The sequence below is a fragment of the Nannobrachium achirus genome, assembly GCF_963921795.1.
Source record: "Nannobrachium achirus genome assembly, chromosome: 15".
NCBI lineage: Eukaryota > Metazoa > Chordata > Actinopteri > Myctophiformes > Myctophidae > Nannobrachium > Nannobrachium achirus.
In genome coordinates, this window is record NC_137822.1 from 51,086,942 (window position 1) to 51,107,964 (window position 21,023).

At 40.8% G+C, this 21,023-nt stretch overlaps 1 protein-coding gene across 1 annotated transcript in view; it reads left to right on the forward strand.

Annotated features, from left to right (window-relative positions):
- Positions 1–676: 676 nt before the first annotated feature.
- Positions 677–21,023, forward strand: part of skp2 (S-phase kinase-associated protein 2, E3 ubiquitin protein ligase) — a gene marked incomplete at its 3' end in the record, with an annotated part of 31,898 nt that continues 11,551 nt past the window's right edge. Inside the window, exons 1-5 of the mRNA XM_080743703.1 lie at positions 677–812; positions 3,748–4,129; positions 12,587–12,644; positions 15,379–15,490; positions 20,783–20,926. Coding sequence (XP_080599829.1) covers positions 784–812; positions 3,748–4,129; positions 12,587–12,644; positions 15,379–15,490; positions 20,783–20,926 — 725 coding nt within the window. The 5' untranslated portion in view covers positions 677–783. The remainder of the gene's footprint in view (positions 813–3,747; positions 4,130–12,586; positions 12,645–15,378; positions 15,491–20,782; positions 20,927–21,023) is intronic.

Consider the following 21,023-nt stretch of genomic DNA (forward strand, 5'->3'; position numbering starts at 1 on the left):
TATGGAATCTATAAACAGGTTGTGGGGGTCCCTGCTTCATCTCTCTCTCAACTAAGGGGTCCCTGCTTCATCTCTCTCTCAACTAAGGGGTCCCTGCTTCATCTCTCTCTCAACTAAGGGGTCCCTGCTTCATCTCTATCTCAACTAAGGGGTCCCTGCTTCATCTCTTTCTCAACTAAGGGGTCCCTGCTTCATCTCTCTCTCAACTAAGGCCGGGGTCCCTGCTTCATCTCTCTCTCAACTAAGGGGTCCCTGCTTCATCTCTCTCTCAGCTAAGGGGTCCCTGCTTCATCTCTCTCTCAACTAAGGGGTCCCTGCTTCATCTCTCTCTCAACTAAGGGGTCCCTGCTTCATCTCTCTCTCAACTAAGGGGTCCCTGCTTCATCTCTCTCTCTCAACTAAGGGGTCCCTGCTTCATCTCTCTCTCAACTAAGGGGTCCGTGCTTCATCTCTCTTTCAACTAAGGGGTCCTTGTGGTGGTGCACGGCGCGGTGCATTGTAAGGACTACACACATAGAGTTAAGACTACAAATCCCGTCATGCCTTTCTTTAAAACCGGCACGGAAACCGTCGCATTGGAATGACGACCTCCACCGCCAGCAGCCAATGGGAACGCCGGACAGAGCCCCACGTGACTCTGCGGGAGGGAAGCGGCGCGTTGAAACAAACCTCCGTCCCGCTCTTCAGTTTATTCACTTTTAATTTAATTTAAACCCTGATTAGTTGAATTAAAACCTCATTAATGAGTGGATTAATGATCATCTTCTTGTTCAGCACAGCCTAATGGACACGCACATGTCACGTGACAGCAGGTATGTAGTTTGTTTAGTTTTTATTTGTAGTTTTTTTTTCCTGTAGCGCGCTTTGAGCTCGCGCTGCTGATGACGCATCATTAATAAACATGTTTACTTATTAAGGATTAAAGTCTTTATTTTCACCTGAATTTGTTGATTAAAACTTTGTTTATGTTGTTTTTAAGGCTGTTGTTGTTGTGTTGATGCTACTGTTAGCTTCACGAGGCTAATGATACTTCTCTCTTTGTTAGAGCGATTTAATAGTTTATTGTCTTTATTGTCAGTTTTCATAGGAAAAGCTACAGTTTCATGACACACAGTTCACTGGTACAAGGTCAACTAAAAGGATAAACACTACAAGACAGCTTTTGGGCTTGTTTATATTAATTGAGGTCCTTTTTTAACTCATATAACATTGAATGACAGACAGACAGAACACAGTACTATGATAGATATTTAACTCATATAACATCAAATGACAGACAGACAGAACACAGTACTATGATAGATATTTAACTCATATAACATTGAATGACAGACAGACAGAACACAGTACTATGATAGATATTTAACGCATATAACATTGAATGACAGACAGACAGAACACAGTACTATGATAGATATTTAACTCATATAACATTGGATGACAGACAGACAGAACACAGTACTATGATATATATTTAACTCATATAACATTGAATGACAGACAGACAGAACACAGTACTATGATAGATATTTAACTCATATAACATTGAATGACAGACAGACAGAACACAGTACTATGATAGATATTTAACTCATATAACATTGAATGACAGACAGACAGAACACAGTACTATGATAGATATTTAACTCATATAACATTGAATGACAGACAGACAGAACACAGTACTATGATAGATATTGAACTCATATAACATTGAATGACAGACAGACAGAACACAGTAGCCTACTATCTATACTATAATTTTGCGATTTTGCGAATGTCTGTCTGTCTGAGTGAGTGTCTGTCACAGCGTTTCTCCTCAGTGGCTGGAGCAATTGATCTGAAATCGCATCACCATTAGCATATGAACACACCTAACATAACTGTGAAGCCCGTTTGTCACTTTCACAAATCATATGCTGTATATTAGCATTTTTATGGTGTATCTACTATCTATTCTGCATCTAGCATGAGGCATATCTATTCTGCATCTAGCATGGGGCAACATGTTAACCAGCTGTGTGTGTGTGTGTGTGTGTGTGTGTGTGTGTGTGTGTGTGTGTGTGTGTGTGTGTGTGTGTGTGTGTGTGTGTGTGTGTGTGTGTGTGTAGGCGGGTGGGGGGGTACACAGTATCTCTGTAGCCTTTAAACGAAACAGGTATTTCTTACTTTGATGCTCCTACATATTATCATGCAAGCACCAGAAAGTTACTTTCCATCCCTCATATACTGTGTGCACAGTGCACACCCCATAACCCACACACTGCACATCATTTCGGAGCTCATATCTTTGAACGGGTAAGGACTAGTGATAGATATTTAACTCATATAACATTGAATGACAGACAGACAGAACACAGTACTATGACAGATATTTAACTCCTATAACATTGAATGACAGACAGGTATCTTAGTTGTGTAGTGTATCTTGTAGACCAGTATTTAGTCAGGCACATGGGTATCTTAGTGGTGTAGTGTATCTTGTACTGCACCAAGGGAGCGGTTGCGTCACATCCGCTTTATCTCGCACTCATTGTTTCTATTTCCGTTTGCCAGACTGTATGCCGGGAGCATTTGCCCAAATCGCGGAGGCAACAGTCTGGCCACGCGAGACTAATAAACATAGACATGTTATGCACACAATCTCTGTAGAGCGCCTTGGATAAAGGCACTATATATATATATACTATATTTAGTGCACCATTTACCAGCATTTATGAGTTTCTTTCTGTCAGTGTTGAACTTAGGAAGCGCTCGCGTCCCGCTGCCTCCTGCATTATGAGACTTTTAGAAACGGGTGGTGCACAGGACCAGCAACCTCCAACACTTAGAACAATAATTACCTGCACACACAGCGTTGCATTGACAGAAAGTCGCTCATAACATGTCTCTAGCGTGGATGTTTTAAATATTTTTTATCAAACAAACAAACACTTTGCAGATGGAGGATAATTCAAGCTTTCAGTACAGCTGCAATGTTGGAGAGATTAATCAAATGATTTCACTTTTCTGTTTGGATGTATGGGCTGTCAATGGGTGGTGTTTCTGTTAGGATGTATGGGCTGTCAATGGTTGGTGTTTCTGTTAGGATGTATGGGCTGTCAATGGGTGGTGTTTCTGTTAGGATGTATGGGCTGTCAATGGGTGGTGTTTCTGTTAGGATGTATGGGCTGTCAATGGTGTTGTTTCTGTTAGGATGTATGGGCTGTCAATGGGTGGTGTTTCTGTTAGGATGTATGGGCTGTCAATGGTGTTGTTTCTGTTAGGATGTATGGGCTGTCAATGGTTGGTGTTTCTGTTAGGATGTATGGGCTGTCAATGGGTGGTGTTTCTGTTAGGATGTATGGGCTGTCAATGGTTGGTGTTTCTGTTAGGATGTATGGGCTGTCAATGGGTGGTGTTTCTGTTAGGATGTATGGGCTGTCAATGGGTGGTGTTTCTGTTAGGATGTATGGGCTGTCAATGGTGTTGTTTCTGTTAGGATGTATGGGCTGTCAATGGTTGGTGTTGTTCTTAGGATGTATGGGCTGTCAATGGTTTGTGTTGTTGTTAGGATGTATGGGCTGTCAATGGTTGGTGTTGTTGTTAGGATGTATGGGCTGTCAATGGTTGGTGTTGTTGTTAGGATGTATGGGCTGTCAATGGTTGGTGTTGTTGTTAGGATGTATGGGCTGTCAATGGGAGCTGAGGCCATTGAGCTGATGATGATAATATTAATAATAATAATAATATTGTGTTATTGAACAGGCCTCTACAGGAGCTGAACGTGCAGAGGAGCAGCAAGCGACGGAGGAAGGACCTTCTGACCTCTGACCTCCTGAAACCCCAGGACCTTCTGACCTCTGACCTCCTGAAACCCCAGGACCGTGTGACCCCCCAGGCTCTGGACTCAGAGAGCTGTGAGGAGAAGCTTCTCCTCCAGGAGGAGGACCGTTTGATGGCTCTGGACGGGGAGAACTGTGAGGAGCTCCAGGAGGACGGTCTGATGGCTCTGCACTCGGAGAACATGGAGAACATGGAAAACACTCCTCCAGAGCTTCTCCTCCTAAAGGAGCAGCAGCTGTTGCTCCATGCTGCGCTGGGGACCGGAGGGAGGAGAGAGAAGCTCCCCTGCTCCAGAACCAGGCACGTTGCTCACATAGACATCTAGTTCAGAGGTCTTCACATGCACACATAGACATCTAGTTCAGAGGTCTTCACGTGCACATATAGACATCTAGTTCAGAGGTCTTCACATGCACACATAGACATCTAGTTCAGAGGTCTTCACATGCACACATAGACATCTAGTTCAGAGGTCTTCACATAGACATCTAGTTCAGAGGTCTTCACACATAGACATCTAGTTCAGGGTCTTCACACATAGACATCTAGTTCAGGGTCTTCACACATAGACATCTAGTTCAGGGTCTTCACACATAGACATCTAGTTCAGAGGTCTTCACACATAGACATCTAGTTCAGGGGTCTTCACATATAGACATCTAGTTCAGAGGTCTTCACATAGACATCTAGTTCAGAGGTCTTCACACATAGACATCTAGTTCAGGGTCTTCACACATAGACATCTAGTTCAGAGGTCTTCACATAGACATCTAGTTCAGGGTCTTCACACATAGACATCTAGTTCAGAGGTCTTCACACATAGACATCTAGTTCAGGGGTCTTCACATATAGACATCTAGTTCAGAGGTCTTCACATAGACATCTAGTTCAGGGTCTTCACACATAGACATCTAGTTCAGAGGTCTTCACACATAGACATCTAGTTCAGAGGTCTTCACGTGCAAATATAGACATCTAGTTCAGAGGGCTTCACATGCACACATAGACATCTAGTTCAGGGTCTTCACATATAGACATCTAGTTCAGGGGTCTTCACATATAGACATCTAGTTCAGGGGCCTTCACACATAGACATCTAGTTCAGAGGTCTTCACACAGACATCTAGTTCAGAGGTCTTCACATATAGACATCTAGTTCAGAGGTCTTCACATATAGACATCTAGTTCAGAGGTCTTCACGTGCACATATAGACATCTAGTTCAGAGGTCTTCACACATAGACATCTAGTTCAGAGGTCTTCACATATAGACATCTAGTTCAGAGGTCTTCACATGCACACATAGACATCTAGTTCAGAGGTCTTCACGTGCACATATAGACATCTAGTTCAGAGGTCTTCACATAGACATCTAGTTCAGAGGTCTTCACACATAGACATCTAGTTCAGGGTCTTCACACATAGACATCTAGTTCAGAGGTCTTCACGTGCACATATAGACATCTAGTTCAGAGGTCTTCACATAGACATCTAGTTCAGAGGTCTTCACATATAGACATCTAGTTCAGAGGTCTTCACATAGACATCTAGTTCAGAGGTCTTCAAACATAGACATCTAGTTCAGGGTCTTCACACATAGACATCTAGTTCAGAGGTCTTCACACATAGACATCTAGTTCAGAGGTCTTCACATATAGACATCTAGTTCAGAGGTCTTCACATATAGACATCTAGTTCAGGGTCTTCACACATAGACATCTAGTTCAGAGGTCTTCACACATAGACATCTAGTTCAGAGGTCTTCACACATAGACATCTAGTTCAGAGGTCTTCACATATAGACATCTAGTTCAGGGTCTTCACACATAGACATCTAGTTCAGAGGTCTTCACACATAGACATCTAGTTCAGAGGTCTTCACACATAGACATCTAGTTCAGAGGTCTTCACATATAGACATCTAGTTCAGGGTCTTCACACATAGACATCTAGTTCAGAGGTCTACACACATAGACATCTAGTTCAGGGGTCTTCACACATAGACATCTAGTTCAGAGGTCTTCACATATAGACATCTAGTTCAGAGGTCTTCACACATAGACATCTAGTTCAGGGTCTTCACACATAGACATCTAGTTCAGAGGTCTTCACACATAGACATCTAGTTCAGGGTCTTCACACATAGACATCTAGTTCAGGGGTCTTCACACATAGACATCTAGTTCAGGGTCTTCACACATAGACATCTAGTTCAGAGGACTTCACATATAGACATCTAGTTCAGAGGTCTTCACATATGGACATCTAGTTCAGAGGTCTTCACACATAGACATCTAGTTCAGAGTTCTTCACACATAGACATCTAGTTCAGAGGTCTTCACACATACATCTAGTTCAGAGGTCTTCACACATAGACATCTAGTTCAGAGGTCTTCACACATAGACATCTAGTTCAGAGGTCTTCACACGTAGACATCTAGTTCAGGGGTCTTCACACATAGACATCTAGTTCAGGGTCTTCACACATAGACATCTAGTTCAGAGGTCTTCACATATGGACATCTAGTTCAGAGGTCTTCACACATAGACATCTAGTTCAGAGGTCTTCACACATACATCTAGTTCAGGGTCTTCACATAGACATCTAGTTCAGAGGTCTTCACACATAGACATCTAGTTCAGAGGTCTTCACACATATACATCTAGTTCAGGGTCTTCACATATAGACATCTAGTTCAGGGTAGGGTTGTTCGATATGGCCAAAAAATAAAATCTCGATTATTTTCTCTGAAATCCCGATTTTCGATTTCGATTTCGATTTTTTGTTAAAAGAATAATACATTGTTTCAACTATTTTGTTTTCATTTAAAAAATGCAAGGAAATGATTTTTTTTTTTCATTATTGTTTCATTTTTTGATTTTTTTTATATAGCCAAATAGCAAAATGCAATAAAACAATAAGGGTATTAATAATAATAACTTTAGTTGTGCAACAATCACATACAACTTAGCGTCCTTAGTGTTTCATTATCAATAGTGAGTGACAAAACAGCCAAAACAAGCCAGCTCTTGGAGGCTGGTGAGGCATTTTGGTAGGCATTTCGCCCACCAAAATGTAATTCCTGGCTACGCCCCTGCCCTGCACCACTCATGCACGGAGATGTTGACTGATTGTAAACGGAGGCGAAGCGCTTCGCTTCCCGACGCAAAATTAACACAGTGACAGGGACAGTAGGAGTAGACAGTCAGTAGGTGGGTAACACAGAATTAATAAGCTTCTTTCAAACTACAACAAGTAAGTAAGTTTACCAGCTCAGCAGCGTTTTGTTCTGTTTGCTGCTTGAACCATCGCGAGTGAGCACAGTGCGGTGGTGAACTCTGCTCAGTCTGACGTGCGCTAAACGCGCATCAAAGAAATTACACATCAGATAGAAAGTAGTATTAATTTGGTGTCGGACCTTGTCGTCCTGCTTTAGGAGGACGGGGCTGTGTACTTTTTGCGCGTGCAAGGCTCCAATGAGTAAGAATTTCCCTAATTAAAGTGAAAATCGATTTTACGATTTCCATTTTTTTAAATCGTCCAAAGGAAAAAAAACGGGTTACGATTAAAAATCGATTAATCGAACAACCCTAGTTCAGGGGTCTTAACATATAGACATCTAGTTCAGGGGTCTTCACACATAGACATCTAGTTCAGAGGTCTTCACATATAGACATCTAGTTCAGAGGTCTTCACACATAGACATCTAGTTCAGAGGTCTTCACACATAGACATCTAGTTCAGAGGTCTTCACACATAGACATCTAGTTCAGGGGTCTTCACACAGACATCTAGTTCAGAGGTCTTCTTCACACATAGACATCTAGTTCAGGGTCTTCACACATAGACATCTAGTTCAGAGGTCTTCACATTCACACAGACATCTAGTTCAGAGGTCTTCACATATAGACATCTAGTTCAGAGGTCTTCACATAGACATCTAGTTCAGAGGTCTTCACACATAGACATCTAGTTCAGAGGTCTTCACACATAGACATCTAGTTCAGGGGTCTTCACACAGACATCTAGTTCAGAGGTCTTCTTCACACATAGACATCTAGTTCAGGGGTCTTCACACATAGACATCTAGTTCAGAGGTCTTCACATTCACACAGACATCTAGTTCAGAGGTCTTCACATATAGACATCTAGTTCAGAGGTCTTCACATAGACATCTAGTTCAGAGGTCTTCACACATAGACATCTAGTTCAGAGGTCTTCACGCATAGACATCTAGTTCAGAGGTCTTCACACATAGACATCTAGTTCAGGGTCTTCACATATAGACATCTAGTTCAGAGGTCTTCACACATAGACATCTAGTTCAGGGTCTTCACATAGACATCTAGTTCAGGGGTCTTCACACATAGACATCTAGTTCAGAGTAGGGCTGCACGATTTTGGGAAAAAACCTAATTGCGATTTTTCTGACTAATATTGCGACTGCGATTTTATTCGCGATATTTACAGGGGCTAAAGCAAAAAAAAAATCCTAAGACGGAAATTTATTTTGACTTGACTAGCAAGTATTATGCTGCATTTTGACGATTTCGGTCATGTTATTAACATCACGGCCATGGCTACACCCCCCACCCCCCCACTCCCATTTTTTGTTTTCTTTTTTTTGGCAAATCTGCCTCGATCTCATAAATGGACCCTAGGGACTCCTCAGGACGGAAATCCATCCCCAGGACGGAGAACCTTAACCCCTGTATTTATATATTTATTTCAAGGTAGGATAAGTGATATATATATATTTTTTAAAAGGATGATATAATAAATTATTTTAACCATAGGAAAATCATTTCACTACCTTAGATCAAGCTTCCGTTGAATATTTATTGTGTAATACATTTAGAAAATAAATTGATTATTATTAACTAGGCTAATTGGCAATCATGTAAATGGTTTGATTCAGTTCAGTTATATTTCCAAAAGATTACTTTTTATTTTGCTATAGCAATATAAAACGTTTTTATATTCAGAAAAATCTCAGTAATAATGCCTCTCATTGTCAAGGAAATTATTTAACCAAAGAACATCATTTAAGCTTCCTTGAATATTTATTGTGTGTTTATATTTAAAAATGAATTGATTATCACTAACTAGGCAAATTGGCAAAAGGTTTGATTCAGTTCAATTATATTTCCAAAAGATTCCATTTTACTTTGCTTATTAGCAATATAAAACGTTTTTATATTCAGCAAAATGTCAGTAATGGTTTTGTCTGCCTCTCATTATTGTCAAGGAAGAAAGTACCGTATGTCGCTGCCTTGCTTAAGTTTTATCAAGGCAAAAAAATGCACCATAAGACACACACCATAAGTTTCACATGTGTGCGAGGGACGGAGGAGGGGCCAAGTATCTCGCAGCAGTTGCACAGAAATTACTTTCACTTTCAGCTTACGACAAAAGGGATCTAATCTATGCACAAGGATTTAAAGATGTTATATTTATAATGATTACCAGAACATTCACTACCTGTAGCCATGGAGTACTCCGTTGGAAGGGAAATACACTGTTACGTGCTGTTAGACAGACAGTGTCATGCCTTGGCTTGGCTCCTCTCCTGCTCTGAGGAGAACCCCTAATGTCGGCTAATCCGCGGTGCAGCGATGCGCGGGTATATTTAGGAAGCATGATTTGATCATTCATTAGTCAATTAATTATGAACGGATTTCAAAAATTAAAACGTCTGCATAATGCTTGGGAAGTCAACTTCGCAGAAAATCGCGGCCTTTGCGATTCGCTAATCGCGAGATTTCACATCGCGATTTCGGTTTGAAAACGATTAACCGTGCAGCCCTAGTTCAGAGGTCTTCTTCACACATAGACATCTAGTTCAGAGGTCTTCACGTGCACACATAGACATCTAGTTCAGAGGTCTTCACACATAGACATCTAGTTCAGAGGTCTTCACACATAGACATCTAGTTCAGGGTCTTCACACATAGACATCTAGTTCAGGGTCTTCACACATAGACATCTAGTTCAGAGGTATTCACATATAGACATCTAGTTCAGGGTCTTCACACATAGACAACTAGTTCAGAGGTCTTCACACATAGACATCTAGTTCAGGGTCTTCACACATAGACATTTAGTTCAGAGGTCTTCACATATAGACATCTATTTCAGGGTCTTCACACATAGACATCTAGTTCAGAGGTCTTCACACATAGACATCTAGTTCAGAGGTCTTCACACATAGACATCTAGTTCAGGGTCTTCACACATAGACATCTAGTTCAGAGGTCTTCACACATAGACATCTAGTTCAGAGGTCTTCACACATAGACATCTAGTTCAGAGGTCTTCACACATAGACATCTAGTTCAGGGTCTTCACACATAGACATCTAGTTCAGAGGTCTTCACACATAGACATCTAGTTCAGAGGTCTTCACACATATACATCTAGTTCAGAGGTCTTCACACATAGACATCTAGTTCAGAGGTCTTCACACATAGACATCTAGTTCAGAGGTCTTCACACATAGACATCTAGTTCAGAGGTCTTCACACATAGACATCTAGTTCAGAGGTCTTCACACATAGACATCTAGTTCAGAGGTCTACACATAGACATCTAGTTCAGAGGTCTTCACACATAGACATCTAGTTCAGAGGCCTTCACACATAGACATCTAGTTCAGGGGTCTTCACACAGACATCTAGTTCAGAGGTCTTCTTCACACATAGACATCTAGTTCAGGGGTCTTCACACATAGACATCTAGTTCAGAGGTCTTCACATTCACACAGACATCTAGTTCAGAGGTCTTCACATATAGACATCTAGTTCAGAGGTCTTCACATAGACATCTAGTTCAGAGGTCTTCACACATAGACATCTAGTTCAGGGTCTTCACACATAGACATCTAGTTCAGAGGTCTTCACACATAGACATCTAGTTCAGGGTGTTCACATAGACATCTAGTTCAGAGGTCTTCACACATAGACATCTAGTTCAGAGGTCTTCACACATAGACATCTAGTTCAGGGTCTTCACATATAGACATCTAGTTCAGAGGTCTTCACACATAGACATCTAGTTCAGGGTCTTCACATAGACATCTAGTTCAGGGGTCTTCACACATAGACATCTAGTTCAGAGGTCTTCACACATAGACATCTAGTTCAGAGGTCTTCACACATAGACATCTAGTTCAGAGGTCTACACATAGACATCTAGTTCAGAGGTCTACACATAGACATCTAGTTCAGAGGTCTTCACATAGACATCTAGTTCAGAGGTCTTCACATATAGACATCTAGTTCAGAGGTCTTCACACATAGACATCTAGTTCAGGGGATTTCAAAGTGGGTGACGGGGCACCCTGGGGTGCCGCGAGATCATTTGATAATATTTGGAATTTATTTGGACACTTATTTAGTAAAAAATATTTAGTATTCTTTTAAACTTGAAGTACAAAGTTATTTTCAGTCAGTTCTAACCAAAATGGCTATTATCTCAACATTTTCCTCGCAACATAATCACTAAAATATCGTCACTGTCGGGCAGAAACCTTGTATCTCCAAGTTTCAAATGTGTACGTCTTTCGGTAAAGCAAAGCCCTGCTTCATCATACAAGACTGTCACACAAAACTAGTGAAAACAGCCGATCTACAAGCACGTTGTGTGCTTGTAGATCGGCTGTTTTCACTAGTTTAGTTCATTTTATAGATGATAAATACAAAACAAACGGTTTTGGACATACAAGGTTTCCACCCGACAACGACGATATGCTATAAATATAAGGTGCTGGGAGTGAAAATTATAATGTAGGGGTGCCTCGGATTAAAACAATATTCATGGGGTGACCTGAGACAAAAATGTTTGGGAACCCCTGATCTAGTTTATAGTTGTGTATGTTTGATGTTGTGTACGTTTTGGGGGAGAGAGTTTAGTGCAGTAATTACGTCGACATGCTTAGTTTGTCTACGGTTTGTCCGTGCCGACCCGCTCTCCGCTCCAATTCTGCCCCCTGTTGGGGCCGCGCACCACATATTGCACCATATTGATTCTCAGCTCACCCCCGACCAGGATTTCACTCTAATGTCTCTGTCATCCACACACGTCTGTTTATAAATACTTTGTGTCAGTTAACGTTATATCACCAGCCAGTCAAAGGAGGATATACGATTCCAAACGCATGTCAAAAGTTTGCTTATTGGCTGAATGAACCACACTCTGGAATCTGGTGATTAATCAATAAGAGAAGGACGTTCAAGAGACAGAGCTTTCCATGTTGGTATCAAAGAGGTATAAGAACGACATCTTTTCAGTCTTTTCGCAGAGGAAATGTTATTTTCCACACTCCTGCCCCTACGGTTGACAACGGTGGCCGCGGGTACTTCTTGCTACGGACAGGGAGAAATCTCTCTCCCCATCCGTTTCTAGTGTCAACCTGCAGTCCTTATGTTTTATTACTATGCATGATACTTAAGAAATGTAAATCCCCTCCTTTCCATGCCATACCTGAAGTCAGCATTCAAGAGAATGGCCTTGTCCATGAACTGAACTTGAATGCAGCATCTTATGTTGAAAGAATTGCCCTCTCTGTGTAGAAATCCATGTTGTTACGCCACATCTCCAGTATTCACTTGATTATGCTTAGTTCAGTGTGGTATCAAGCACCGAAAATAGCCGACCTCCAAGCTCACACAGCGCGTTGTGAATATTTCCACCAAAGGGACCTTTTAGAAATGTCAGCCCCTGCCTCTCTAACATTCTCTGCACGTCCCTGTCCATCAGAGAGGAGCAGCAGACCTTCGTTCTCGCTCGCCGCACACGAAGGAGGAAGGAGTCTTCATCAGGTGACTTTATTATCAAATAAATTATAACAAATCTGATGTTAAAATACACGTCTCTCCAAGTAAAGTAGCACCATAATGACTGATGTTAAAATATTTGATCTCCAAGTAGCACCATAATGACTGTTGTTAAAATGTCTGATCTCCAAGTAGCTCCATAATGACTGATGTTAAAATATCAGATCTCCAAATACCACCATAATGACTGTTGTTCACTCATTTGCTGCCCCCTCCCGATTTTCCTGAGTTATTACCGTTGTTAGAGGCCGCCAGGGCTCGAGTTTCCCAAGTTGGCAGCCATTAAAAAAATAAATAATAATTGGACCTCCAAAAATGTAGTAGGCATGATCGCCAGGGCAGGAAATTCACGGCGGCCACGACGGCCATGGCCGTTGTTGCCCCTCTCTTTGGCCGTGTGCCCCTCGAAAAATGACATGCCCAAACGGCCACAGTGGCCGTGGTGCCCCGGCGCCCACAGCAGTCCATTAACTGCTTTTTACCGTTTTTTCCTCTGCGCGATTGTCCAGTCATTACGGTAACAGCAGTGCGTGGTTGGTTGAGCTGCGCACATGACCAGTAGTAGATTCCATTTACGCTCGTAGTAGCAGCATAGCAGCCGCCGCATAGTGGAGACGACGGAGTCCCCCGACACAGTGTTTATACAAGTTACAACACAAAACCATCACCGGGCTAAACAGGAGTTTTATCTAACGCAGCCTGTTGAATAAATCAGAATGTGTGAACGAATGCCTTCAAACGGAGCTCTGCTGAGCTCAGGACAACAACCAAAATGCAGCGCTAAGGGAACCAAAAGCTATTCTTTATCAAAGAGGCTGAACTGTCAGAAAGTACATTATTGTTGAGAAAGGGATCACTCTGCGAACGGGAGGGAGGAGTTTGTGTGCGTGTGTGCGTGTGTGCACATGGCCAGTGGTGGAAAAAGTACTCAAATGTTTTACTTAAGTAAAAGTATCAATAGCCTACTGCAATGTAGAAATACTTCCGTTGCAAGTAAAGTCCTCAAATTCAAAATATACTTGAGTAAAAGTACAAAAGTATTGGTATCAAAATGTACTTAAAGTACCAAAAGTAAAAGTACAACATTTTTGAAAATAGCAGATCTACAAGCTCACAATGCATAGTTATGCAACACATCTTGAGCTTGTAGATCTGCTATTTTTTCTACAAGCTTGATTATTTTCAAATAGCCTAAATAGGGCTAAAGTGGTTCTTGTATGTTTAATATTATTATAATTTATATATGCAAAGTAACTGGTAACTAAAGATTTCAAATAATTGTAGTGGAGTAAAAGTACAATATTTGGATCCGAGATGTAGTGGAGTAGAAGTAAGTGTTAGAAATACTCAAAATTACAATAAACAATTAAGTACAATACTTAAGTAAATGTACTTAGTTACTTTACACCACTGCACATGGCAAAACAGAAATAAACAGGTTCTTGATATTTATTTAATTGAAAGGTATTACATGAAACATTAACGTTTAAGCTAAATTAATTATGACTGTGGTGTGGACTTAAAATCATTGTTTTAATGATGGCCTTCCTGCCCTGGCACTTGGCCTTTGTGCCCTCAAAAATTTGACAACACCAAAGGCCAATTGGCCTTGCCCCTAAACTGACGAAATTCTAGGCCTGATGATCGCAATCGCGAAATTGTATGTTTAACCCCCATAGCAACCACATATTTCAAACATGGCAGCCATGTTTGTTTGCATTTGAAGAAAACATAATGGCTTCTATCTCATGAATGCCTGAATGGATTTCCAAGCAGATTTTTTTGTTTGAAAGCTGTGAACAGCGTGCACACACGTAGGCATGGGCGTGCATGATCCGTGCACTAAAAATTAAGTACTGTATAAAGTTGTCAGATGTGTCAGTCATTTCTTTGTACATTTAGGTTATGTGTCATATCTGCCATGTGCAACTTCAAAGTCAACGGCCAAAACACAATTAAATGGTTAATCACAATTATTTGAGTGACAATAAATGGTCATGTAAAATGTCATATGGTGACAGTCCTAGTAACAGACTGCCAGTCTGTCTAATCAGCTGATATTTAATTAATATGTTATCTAACCTTCTATTAACGAGTGTCAGTCTGTCTAATCAGCTTGAGAGGTTTAGAGTTTATTAAACTCAATACTTCAATACATTTCAACAAAGTAAAGACTCTCATATGATATAATGATATAATATCAATGTATGGTACATCATCTATGATAAGTAATGGTCATATATGTATGTAAACACACTGGTCAGAATGGAAGTTAAAATCATTAGTTATTTATTTATGGTCAAATCTAAAAGAATCTTTACAATCCACTCATTACAGGATGTGATACACACACACACACACACACACACACACACACACACACACACACACACACACACACACACACACACACACACACACAGTAATAGTCATCTCTGTGGTCTACCTATGTTATTGTTTTTCTAGATTGATATTCCTATGGATTTGTTATGTTGTTAATGTTCTGACATGTTATCTTGCTTATTATAGTGATGTGTATTACCTGCTTATTGTCAGTCGCTTTGGATTAAAAACGTCTGCTAAATGCCTAACTGTGTGTGTGTGTGTGTGTGTGTGTGTGTGTGTGTGTGTGTGTGTGTGTGTGTGTGTGTGTGTGTGTGTGTGTGTGTGTGTGTGTGTGTGTGTGTGTGTGTGTGTGTGTGTGTGTGTGTGTGTACAGGCGTCTCCATGGTTACGTTACCAGATGAGATTCTTCTCCAGATCTTCTCATGTCTTCCTTTAGCAGACCTTCTGCGATGTTCTACTGTCTGTAAGAGATGGAACTACCTGACGTATGTACCCTAACCTTAACCCTATACCATATACTACTACTACCTTAACCTTCTACGATGTTCTACTGTCTGTAAGAGATGGAACTACCTCACGTATGTATCCTAACCCTAACCCTATACCATATACTACTACTACCTTAACCTTCTACGATGTTCTACTGTCTGTAAGAGGTGGAACTACCTTACATATGTATTATTAATATATACCATATATATACTACTACCCTAACCCTATATACCATAGTACTACCTTAACCTTCTACGATGTTCTACTGTCTGCAAGAGATGGAACTACCTGACGTATGTACTACTAACTCATACAGTGCCAGGCGACTTTTAGAGCAACTTTCTCACTATGGAGTTCCCTGCCAAGCGACTTTGGGCGACTTTTACTTAGAATTTTCTTTTTTTTTTTTTTTTTGGACCCAATTAAATCTAGTAAACATGATTTCAATCGCGATTTTGCATGTTCCACCCCCCATACAACCCCATCTTTCAAACATGGCAGCCATTTTTGTTTACATCTGAAGAAAACATTATGGCTGATAAATCATGAATGCCTGAACGGATTTCCAATCTTTTTTTTTTGTTTGAAAGCTGTGAACAGCCTGCACAAACATGGTGCATGATCTGTGCATGGGCGTGCATGATCTGTGCACTATAAATTACATGGGAGTCTATGGAGGCTTCTGGCACTAGTGCCACTCGAGGGGCATTTTAAATTGGCAGTAAGTGAGCTAATATACTGTATATATACACTACTACCTTAACCCTAACCCTATACCATATATACACTACTACATGTTCTACTGTCTGTAAGAGGTGGAACCATCTGACGTATGATAGGGGTGGGCGATACTGGAAAAAAACATTATCACGATACTCTCCATGCAGTATCACGATACACGATATTATCACAATACTGTTTTATGCAAGTTTTTAGGTTTATTATGATTATTAGACCCACACAGATATTCTATTGATAATCTATTCATTGTTATGCTGCAGATAGAAAGATAGATAGCCTAATCTATGATTTTTTTTAATGATAACATTTTGATTTTTGATTAAACAATTAACATCTTTTACCTCAAAATATTTACTAGTTGGTGTGATGATGGTTCAGGTCATTCAAATGGGTCCAAGAAATGTTTTATGGGTTCCCATAAAATGTTTTTGAGTGTTGTGAGCTTGTAGATCGGCTATTTTCAAAACAATTTGGCTAAATCATTTCGGGACCTCTGGGGGTCTCGACCCACAGGTTGACAACAACACAAATTACCCTAGGACCAACCAAAGTCAGGGTAACAAATTACCCTAGGACCAACCAGTCAGGATGTTTGTTATGATACAAGCTTTCTTTTTACAGAATTACTCCGTATTTTACAATACAGTTATCATTCTAGCTTTTAGCTTTTCTGCTAACAAAAATGGCATGGTTTTATAACTAAGCCAATTATGAAATAGACGCGAAATAGACGCGACGATTTCACCGCTAGACACACGCATGCATCAACGGTGAAAGCATAACAAACAAAGCACTTTACAAATAGCGGCAAATAGCTACTTGTTTGTAGTTAATAAAAACAGAAGCATGGATTCACAAGGCGATCTAAATCACCTCATCAATACTGCCAGAACACACAGCTGTGGAGTGGAGACTCCAGCACACACAGCTCAGCTTTGCAGTGAGATGGCTGATAGCGATAGCAGGACGGATAAAGTAGTTTGCGTCCTGTTAGTTTAATGCATCCATTATTAAAAATATGCTTCAAAGAATGCATGGCAAGCTGCATCACGCTTTACAAAGTCCCGTGAAAGTGAAACTAAATGGCGGACCAGTGTGCTCGGTGCTCCTGCACAGTTACAACTCAGTAGTCAGTGTAGACACTCGTAGCCTGTCTGCGTGCTGCCCGGGGGAGGGGCCGTAGGGGGACAGATCCTCAAGCTATATGACACGTTGAGCCGCGACACGTTGTTAGCTTGTAGATCTGTTCTTTTTGGCGAATTACACCACCGTACTATAGAAGTATAAATTAAGCAATAGAGCTGTGACTCATAGAACGTGCACTCGCTGTATCAGAGCCTTGACTGTTTGTATCACGAGACATACGATAATCTGAAAAGGCATATCGTGGCAAAGCTGTATCGTCGATACGATAATTATCGCCATATCGCCCACCTCTTCGTATGTATTAATATACTGTATATATATACTACTACCTTAACCCTATACCATATATACACTACTACCTTAACCCTAACCCTATACCATATATACACTACTACCTTATATACCATATATACACTACTACCTTAACCTTCTACGATGTTCTACTGTCTGTAAGAGGTGGAACTACCTGACGTATGTATTATTAATACATACATACATATATATATGTATGTATATGTATATGTATATACACTTGTGGAACACTTCCAGCCGTCTGTAAACAAGGAAATGTTTTGTTTTTAGTTTTGAGTCAAATTAATAATTTTATTTAGTATTATTATTACATACCTAACGTACAGTATGTATAGTAGTTCTACTGTCTGTATTTCATTCACTGCCAAGCACATGTAACCAAACTAATAACCTCTGCCAGCTATTTCTCCTTTTTCCATAATCACAGAATATGTTCCCATTTTGGCAATATTTTGACAGATAACAGACAAGCACATGCTTTCTCTGCTCCCATGAAAACAAAGTAACCTTTTATCATAAGTGGCGTTTCCATAAACTTAATCGAATTAGGGAAGCGAATTATCATAAATATGCATTAAGACAAAGCGAATTTAGCATGTTTCCATTTGCGGGTGTCATTCGAATTAGCGACGTCGCAAGAGTTGATCGGGCTGATTTTTTTCAGACCGAACCTGATCACTGCACCGTCTGCACGTCTGACTGCTGTGACTCGGTCGCTGTCTAGTAGTGGGAAGAAGGGATTATCAGTCGTCATCATCATGGCCCCAAATAACTTTTAAATATATTACAATTGGCGACGAGTCTCTTACGAAATTGGCAAGAGTTCCTCTCAATACATAAAGCTACCGGTTCACCGGGAAAACCGCAGTCACGTCGCTGCACAGTGGAAGTTTCAGCGTCCTCTGGAAGGTCAGGTGGCCGATCTGGAAGCTCACAACGCGGCGCGGAGACGTGGATGCGAACTGCTGTGCCTGTGAGCTTGTAGATTGGGCACTTCAGGCACGCAACACCGTGGGATGAGGAAGGGTTCGCTCGCCACCGATGGCTTGAGGTGAAAACGGGAGGAATTTACACATGGTCCGTGTCACTCCGTGTGTAACAAACAACAGGTTTGTTTTGTGGGCTAACGCTATACCATGGACAAAGCGGCAGGGGAAATGGACCTAGAACGTCATACTTTATTCGAATGTATTGTCTGACCCGTTTCCATTCACTTTTGCGCATTTAGTTTATTCGATTAAGCCTCAAAATCCTCCTCCAAGCGGATAATCTTTTTTGCGGATAATGAAAGTTTATTCGCATTTTGAAGTGTTTCCATTGCGACTAAGCTGTTAATGCGCAAAAAGTGGCTTTATGGAAACGCCACTATAGTTATCATAGTGACTCATTTGGCCATAGCAACCCATAGTTATCATAGTTACCATAGCAACCCATAGTTACCATAGCAACCCATAGTTATCATAGTGACTCATTTGGCCATAGCAACCCATAGTTATCATAGTTATCATAGTGTCTCATTTGGCCATAGCAACCCATAGTTATCATAGTTATCATAGCAACCCATAGTTATCATAGTTATCATAGCAACCCATAGTTATCATAGCAACCCATAGTTATCATAGTTATCATAGTTATCATAGTGACTCATTTGGCCATAGCAACCCATAGTTATCATAGTTATCATAGCAACCCATAGTTATCATAGCAACCCATAGTTATCATAGTGACTCTTTGGCCATAGCAACCCATAGTTATCATAGTTATCATAGTGACTCATTTGGCCATAGCAACCCATAGTTATCATAGTGACTCATTTGGCCATAGCAACCCATAGTTATCATAGCAACCCATAGTTATCATAGTTATCATAGTGACTCAATTCAGGCTTTTGCAAATCCCGCCCCATTCTGCCCTGTTACTATGATGGGACATTAACCCTGGGCAGATTGTTTTTATAGTGGCAGTGAATGTGATTTTTTTTTTCATAGCCTCATTATTGCAATTTAAAGTACCAAAGGAAAAACATCTAGGTGATATTAATAAAAAGGGAAGACAAAGGTACCGTAGTTACATTGCAAAACAGGGGGTTTCCCCGAAAATATATGTTTTAATTTGTTTAATCCCAGTGGGACAGAATCACTATTGCAGATTATTTTATAGTGGAAGTGGATGGGATTTTTCTTTCCTTCATAGCCTCATTACAGCTATATAAAGTACCAAAAAAAACACATCTATGTGATATTAATAAAAAGGGAAGAAAAAGGTACAGTAATTACATAGCAAAACAGTATTTTTCCCCCGAAAATATATGTTTTATTAGTTTAATCCTCTGGATCAGAGAGAGAATAGAAATCGCGCATTGCATCTTGGGTAGGAAGAGGAGAACTATAATCTGTTCTCCTCACATGATAGGCTGGCTTTTCGTAATTCTGCCCATTTAAAATATATGTACCCAAACGTAACAAGTTAGACCATTGATAAGGTCCATGTGAACTAGTCTGTTGAAGCTTATTCATTACAATGATCGTAAACGCTATGGTCGCGAGCGGCCTGGCCGTGCTCCGCAATGCGGACAGCCGGTGAAAGACGGCTCCCACTTTCTCCGACTGCAGAACTCCACCCCCGCTTGCAAAAAGTGAATGTATTTTTCTGGTTGGCCAGTCAGGGAGTCTCAGGGACCAATCAGAAGGCTGACAAACGGTGAATTGGCCATAGCAACCCATAGTTATCATAGCAACCCATAGTTATCATAGTTATCATAGTGACTCATTTGGCCATAGCAACCCATAGTTATCATAGCAACCCATAGTTATCATAGCAACCCATAGTTATCATAGCAACCCATAGTTATCATAGTTATCATAGCAACCCATAGTTATCATAGCAACCCATAGTTATCATAGCAACCCATAGTTATCGGCAATTTAAAAAGACCATATAGATCTGGGCGGAGCCTCATGTTGTATATGTTAATGATATGTTAATGATATGTTAATTAGGTGTGATGAGTCGCTGTGGCACAGTGTGGATGTGGGCGGGGCCTCATGTTGTATATGTTAATGTTATGTTAATGATATGTTAATTAGGTGTGATGAGTCGCTGTGGCGCAGCGTGGATGTGGGCGGGGCCTCTCGTGTGGGCGTGGCCCTGCAGAAGGTTCTGACAGCTGGAGTCAGGAAGCTGAGATGTCCGTCAACCTTCATCACTGACTTCCATCTAACACACACACAGTGAGTATGCACACGCACACACTCACACACACACACACACACACACACACACACACACACACTCCTCCTTGGCAGTCCATCGTTGTCTAACATACTT